Genomic DNA, 7417 nt, shown 5'->3' on the forward strand with positions numbered 1-7417 from the left:
TTTCATCTATAACTGGCGTACGGAAAAATATATACGCCTATCTATATCTATTCATTTATATCAGTAGTAGAAAAATCGACGCGTGCGAACTGAGGAACTTATTCTAGCGTCGCAATCATATCATCTGTTCTGTTAATCGATATACATAAGGATTACATTTTTTTTTCTTACTGCTAGCAAAAACTGTTTACAATCTAGGAGATTATTATATCCTTTAGTAGACGTATTTTTGTAAATAGAGATACACTTTAAATGCTATTAATATTTATACGTCGCGAGGAAAACTAATAAGTCTTGGCCGTACTACCATAATTGTTTGTCGTACCTACCTACCGTTAGATAATTAATTGTAATTTAATAATTAGTATAATTACGATAACCATTATACAAAGCGGCGTCGCGAACGCGCGACTCATGCAAATAAACGAGTTCGCGTCGCCGCGCGTGGATGTTAGAGATATTTTTCAACTTGTACTAAATGTGATAAACCGATGAATTGACAATGAGCAATCTAACTGTAATATATATATATATATATATATCGATATCGGTGACTAAGCGTGAAACATGACTAGCTTGAAACGGCGATTTTCATGGATCCGCGCGACGCGTTACAATTATTATGACGATTAATTGCTCTACACGGCACTTTGCTTTGCGCCCTACAATTTGTTTCGCACAACAATAGTCTCGGATTGCGATATCAGAGTATCTGGCAGTAATTGTGTGCTCGACTGAATATATAAACGTCCACTTATATCTGGGCCACGCAACGAAATGCAAAGGATTAAAGACTTTAAATTCTTAACAGTTATCATCGATTTTTATTCCGATAATAATAATTTCTCGTTTCGATGTTTCGATAAACGAATCTTCTCTAAATACCGATAGAAAAATACGTTTTCATTGTTTTTTTATCACTCCACCGGAATATCGGAATGCTGAAAGATTGCTATAAAATGCAACATTTTATCCATCGTGACGAATACGAATTCTGCATGATTACAAATAACATTCACGCTAAATAGAAACGTCGAATATAATTCTTTACTACTATATATTTTTATAAGCGATAACTACTTTATACTAATATTGTTTGTATTTCTATTTACCTCGTCTATATTACAAGACGAATTAAAAATATTACTATATTTTTCATTAATTTTACTCGAGGAAAACTGTATCGAGATTATAGGAATAACATTTCACATATTACATTTGTCACATAATATTATTCTCGATTTGAAATGAAAATTTAATATAGAATTGCTAGAGATTTCAACTTTATTATATATTACGTATATATATACATACACAAATATTCTATATACGGGATGAGGCAATTAAAACAGGTCACCTGAATAACTTGTAAATTATATATTTTATGACATAAATTGTTACATATAAAAGTTGCATAATTTCAAGAGAGTTGTTACATAATATATCTACTTTTTTAATAAGTGAAGATGTTTTCGAGATTTGGAGATCAATCTAGTTTTTTTAAATGGAGCCAACCTAATTTTTTTATATAAATAGATTTTTGCTTAAAAACCTTTAAATCTCCTAAACACCTCCATTTATAAAAAAGATGTACTATGTAATGATCCTCTTGAAATTATGCAACTCTTTTATATGTAGCAATTTTTCATAAAATATATAATTTACAAATTATTCAGATGGCATGTTTTAATTGTTTCACCCTGTATATAATATTTACGCGCGCGCGACATACACAAATATTATATATATATATTATATATACATAAATGTCTGTCGTACAAGCCGTAATTATTAGGATTTACTGTAGCTAGTACATGTTAGCTTATTAACCGAACACATTCGTGTAAATGGCAGACGACGGAATGATGCGCGTTTACGCGGTCGAGATAAGAGAAAGGAAGAAAGATAGGGTGAGAGAGAAGAGATACAGAGTACGATACAGCGTGGGGAATCAAGAGTAATCGTATGCCGTCTCGAAATCTGTCCACGAATTTTCCATTGACGCTGGGCGCTGTCGCGCATAAGCGAAGAACGTGTCCACGAGACCCTCCGGCTCTCTCTTCGGCTAACTAACTAATTAATTAATTAAGGGAACTTGGAACAACGCGTGAAAACAATGTCTCGCGAATCCTTGATACGCGCGCGTAACGGAATTTACAATCGTGTCACGATTTAAACGAGTAAGTCCGTAATGACGATAAAATTAAAAATGAGGGAAAAGAAGGAGGCGAATTATTTTGAAGAAAACTTGTTACGCTAGATTTAACAAAGAAATTAATTTCGTTATTATTGTTATCATTTTACAATATAAAAAATTATAAACTGTTACAATATTTTACTATCGATTCTTCCATGTATCTGAAATATCCCACAAAAAATAATTCTCAGAAGTTTTATATTAAGATTGTAATGAATATATATATAATGACTATAGATAAATGCAATAGAGATTCAAAATGATTCGAAAAAAAATGCAACGAATTGTTAAGCTACAAATAAAACTAAAATGCCATAAATTGTGTCATGTTGTTGCAATTACGTATTGCGCAGTATGAATGATAGATCCTTGGTAAATATTATTTTATAAAGACATTTGTTAAGCGTTTATATAAAAATAATTGCATACCTTGGTTTTTTATCATTCTATCTACAATCGGACTTTTAGCTCTTCCATTCTTTGCTTTATTCTTCTCCGCATTTCCTTATATCTGAAATATTGAAATTGTGTAATATAGCAAGCTTTTACATAGCTACTTAAACCTACAGATTGCTGCCTACATATACCCACTTTTCTTTTAGAAGGAGAATCTGACGTTCCTCTTCGTAATGATAACGTTGTAGTATACCATGGCATTCCGCTAAAGATAAATTAAGAAACTGCGCAACATCGGAACTGATCTCAGGTGTAGATAACTTGTCAACCAGAAAGAGTCGTGCAACGTTCTCGTGCGGACCCAGGACTACCCTGACTTCTAAAGGATACTCGTCGTCTCTCAATCTTCTTTGTTCTAGGAATAACAATACAAACCGCGCATAGCGAAAGAAAATATAAATATAAATATAATCGCGTATATAAATCGATTTCAATTCTCCAGAAAATCACGCGGGTCTCTTACCACCATTGTCGCGCACTACGAATAACGCAAAGTTATCGGACTTGGCGTCGACTTTGTACTTGTCCAACATAAGATTGATGACTTCTTGGGTGTTCACTAGACTCGTCACCCAGACGGACATTTGCGAACCATGAGGTGGCGTGAAGAAACTGGTCTCTCGATTATAAAAATGGCCGTTGATTGAGCAACGACGTCGTAATCGATTACGCGATTGACGTCTGCCGCCCGGACGTCGTCTGATCGCGGTGGAACCTTGCTTACGGCGCAAAACAACACCGTCCAGCTGTAATTAGAATAGATTAATGCACATATATTAAAAAAAAGAAAGACTAATAAAATGAATTATAGCAATGCAATACCTCTAATCCGCTATCCGTAGACATAGTCATATTATCGTCCTCTCTGAACTGCAAGGAATTCACCGAATCCGTATCGCTATCAGTTCTGTGTCTCTGCAAGCAATCGGGACCGGACAACGATCGATTCAACCCCTTCTCGATCCAGCTGTCATCGGTGCTGATAGATCTATTGCCAGCATTCTTCTCCAAGTTGTCAAAGTACTCTACTCTTCGAAGCGTACCGTTTCGATTAGAAGCTCCTAAATTACAGCCAGGTGTGTCTGTACTGGATGAACTACCTATGCTGTGCGTTGGTGTGCTATTTATGCTGCTATCCTCTCGGCTAGCAGTTTGATGATTAGGACTGCTCGTTTCCGAGTTATCGCGAGAGTCCGATCGATCGAGACTCGACTGGGACGAAAGCGGTGGTGTATCCACGCTAGACTGCGAACTTATCGACGGGAGATTTTCAGGCATCGTCTGATACAATTTATTGCCATCTTCAACTTTTCGTTCAACCTGCAATCTCAATAATTACACTTGTGTTTTGTAAACCAAGCAATGGACACTAAAAGACAAACCTGTAGAAGCTCATCTAGCTCATCCCATTCCATGTTTTTGACATCCAGCTTCATGGGCAAAGTGAGACTCTTTAAATGATCCGGAGACGTTGGAACAGACTTTGTATTATTCTCCGCACTACTATCTGATGTACTCTTGGATAGCTCATCTACTTTATCTTCATCTTCGATATCCTGTTTAAAACAATTGAAAACAATGGACGAATCATGTTATTATTATGTATCAAATTTTGAAATAGGAATAACAAATTAGGAATGACAAACCTCAGAAACGCTATGTCTGCATGAATTTCTATTTCGTGCAGTAACTACTGTGCGTTGATCATCATCTTCTTTCAGATGAATTACACCACGAACTCCCCAATAAATTCTTAATGCACCTTCTAATATCAATCTTCCATTGACCTATTTTTAATCGTTATTTATTTAAAGACTCAGAATTTTATATCATTGATAATACAATTGATTTAAGATATCCTTTTACCTCACGGCTTCGAATTCCACCACTTTTGCCTTCATAATACTGGTTAAAAACTTTCAGCTTGGATTCTAAATGTGATCTGAAGCAAATATATATCTTTAGAAAATTATTTAAATAATTATTTTAATAAAATAAATGTTTATCTTTTTCAGAAAAAAATGGTTATTTTTATATATGCTTGCATAAGAGAGAGATAAGAATTTATTCTAAATATAAATTTTTTTTCTAGCTTTATATTAATATAGTAAATCATACAAAATTGTACAATAAATAAGGTAATTAGAATTTTCAATGAAAATAATCAAATTATTTTATTATATTATTTGCACAAAATCTCTAAGTATATTCACCTTGGTAATGATGGTCTACTTTCTTTCTTCCCAAAACTTGTATGCGATTCCACTCTTGTGCCATGACCAAATAATTGAGGTCCAAAAAGTGCTCCATAACAAGGAACATGGCAATAAGGTACACCTTTATGCTGATTAACATAATAATACATCATACATTATATATGTAATTATATTATACGATTTGTATATATAACTGTATGTATTAATCTATAATTTGTGAAAAAAGTGATTTGCCTGCAATACCTCTGCATGTTGTCCAGGATTCAACCGCTTTCCACATTCCTCGCATCGTAAACATTCTGGATGCCAATCATATCCCAAAGACTGTTTACGTTCAGCTAAAGGTTAATACATATATACATTTGAGCCATATCTAAATCTAAATTATTTCTCAAAGATATACACTATTAACATAGTATATTTCTGGTTATTTTAATTCCAATTCTCGTTGTATAATGTATAATGTACAAAAATACAAAAATGACGATTTTAAATATTATAAATAATCAAAATAATGCAACAGATAATAGTTAGATTTTTCATAAATTTATTTTTCATTCTTTGTTCGATATAAGTCCTTACTATGAAGAACTCAAACTGCTTATATATATATACATATATAGATATTTTTTAAAGATACAAACAATGTCTCGTAACAAAATAAATCGACGACTCCACCAAACTGCTAATAGCGTGGTACTTGTCAAAATGAACACATCGCCATCAACGAGTACAAATTGCAAAAGCTCACCAAAATAAACGGGTTTTCCGCATTTGTGACACTTCCACATGATGATAGATACACGATACACCAGGAGAATAACGACGGGGATGTTTTCGTCAAAAGTCTCGAACGGTTTCAAACCATTTTGTTTATATTAGCGGAGCATTTCGCTTTTATCGAAAATGACATGCGGGTTAATTACAGATGTTACTAGTATAGTAACTTGATGGTAACTTTATTATAGCAGAGAGCAGAGAGAAGTATGAGAATGGTCACGCCGTCGTTTTTCATAAGACACTTATTCTAGCTGGTACAGTAGCGTCAACTAGATCCATTTTAGAGCCGGTTGAACTACATGACAAGATTCACTTTTCGGTGCTACGGTAAAACAACCGGTTGACATATGTGTGCTAGATCCATAATTATGGATCAAAATTGCGGAGAAATATTATGAATTAATTAATATTTTATTAACGAGATGTTTTGCCATTTTAGTATATATTACGGACAGCGATAATAAATTATTATTAAAATATTTATATATATATATATGCGCATGTGACATAATATAAATTTTCTGGTACTTTGTGGCTCTATATTTCTGCAATGTCTTTGTAATATTGCATTGCAATTTGCAACATTGCAATGTTGCTGCAATATGATTGCAATGATCTGTGCTGTATAGGAAATTATTATGCTTTTAATTTATATAGCTTTTTATAATTAATTATTAATTTATTATTAATTATATATTATTTAAGTAATTTTTTACATTATAAATTCAGTTGGATGGATTAGTGCGCACTGATGCATATTAAAAGCTGTTATATATAAATTTATATAAGCATAATTTATATATGAACATAAATAAAACGATAAGATAATTAATACTATACAATAAGTCTTTTGAAAATAAATATAATAATAGATACGTTTTGCTTAATACTCTCTCTATTCTCGCTCAAAGAACAAGATTCTTCACTCTCATTTGTCCACCAAACGGAGTGCTTTGGAGCAGAAATAGTGTCCAAGAGTGCATTTATTGAATATATAAAAACTGTAATAAAATTTTTATGTTTCTTATATTTTTAAACGTAATTTTACTTGATTAATAAGATTTTTGCAAATAAAATGACATAAAAAACGCGACATTATTCGGATAAATTTCATTTAGATATAAATTTAAAAATTAGATAAAATACTTTTTTCCTTATCTAAGTAAAAATTATCCGAATTATATCATGTTTTTGATGTTATTTTAATTAAAAATCTCATTAATCCATTAAAATTATTTTCAAAAAATTACTTTCTAAAATAAAACAAATATTTTAATTTTTATTATGTATGATTTTTGAATATTATATATAAATTATTATAGATAAATAAAGGTCTCCGATGTCATCGAAAGCGAGAGCGAGAACAAGTAAAGAGCAAGCGAAATGACGTATCGTTAAAGAGTTTCAAAGTCTCTTACATGTGAAGGGCTTATTCCTTTATTATATAGTATTTCACGAGTATACATATATGTCATATTACCATATAAAATAAAACTTTTATATTTTGCATTTTACCTGTTTGAAGATAATTTTAATGGATTAATGATTTTTTGCGATTAAAATGATACCAGACATGACATAAACCTGATAATTTTTAGTTACATACGTAATCAAAATTTTTATTATTAGTTTAATTAAAAATTATCCAATTTATGTTGTGTTTGATATCATTTTAATCGCAAAAATCTCATTAATCCATTACCATTATTCTCAACCAAAATACAAGTAAGAATCTTTCTTAAAGTAAGAATTAAAGTGACAGAAATCG

At 31.8% G+C, this 7417-nt stretch overlaps 1 protein-coding gene across 2 annotated transcripts; it reads right to left on the bottom strand.

Annotated features, from left to right (window-relative positions):
- Nucleotides 1-2409: 2409 nt before the first annotated feature.
- Nucleotides 2410-5800, bottom strand: LOC115239560 (ras association domain-containing protein 4). Of its 2 annotated transcripts, XM_029814157.1 has the most exons (11): nt 5621-5800; nt 5113-5207; nt 4867-4997; nt 4520-4595; nt 4300-4440; nt 4036-4209; nt 3754-3973; nt 3476-3678; nt 3117-3399; nt 2789-3008; nt 2410-2708 (listed from the first exon to the last, which is right to left on the bottom strand). In XM_029814157.1, the coding sequence occupies exons 1-11, from the start codon at nt 5658-5660 to the stop codon at nt 2648-2650; spliced, it is 1644 nt and encodes a 547-aa protein (XP_029670017.1). In that variant the 5' UTR covers nt 5661-5800; the 3' UTR covers nt 2410-2647. The 2 variants fall into 2 exon arrangements, with proteins under 2 accessions (XP_029670017.1, XP_029670016.1); XM_029814156.1 differs by having other exon boundaries at nt 3476-3973.
- Between the last annotated feature and the right edge of the window lie 1617 nt (nt 5801-7417).

The sequence above is a fragment of the Formica exsecta genome, unplaced genomic scaffold (genome assembly GCF_003651465.1).
Source record: "Formica exsecta isolate Colony F162 unplaced genomic scaffold, ASM365146v1 scaffold385, whole genome shotgun sequence".
Taxonomy (NCBI): Eukaryota; Metazoa; Arthropoda; class Insecta; order Hymenoptera; family Formicidae; genus Formica; species Formica exsecta.

Coding starts and splice junctions, on each gene's coding strand:
- LOC115239560 (XM_029814156.1), bottom strand. CDS start 5,660: ATGTGGAAGTGTCACAAATGCGGAAAACCCGTTTATTTTG. Junction 5,208..5,620: donor CGGAAAACCCGTTTATTTTG/GTGAGCTTTTGC, acceptor ATTAACCTTTAG/CTGAACGTAAACAGTCTTTG. Junction 4,998..5,112: donor ATCCTGGACAACATGCAGAG/GTATTGCAGGCA, acceptor TATGTTAATCAG/CATAAAGGTGTACCTTATTG.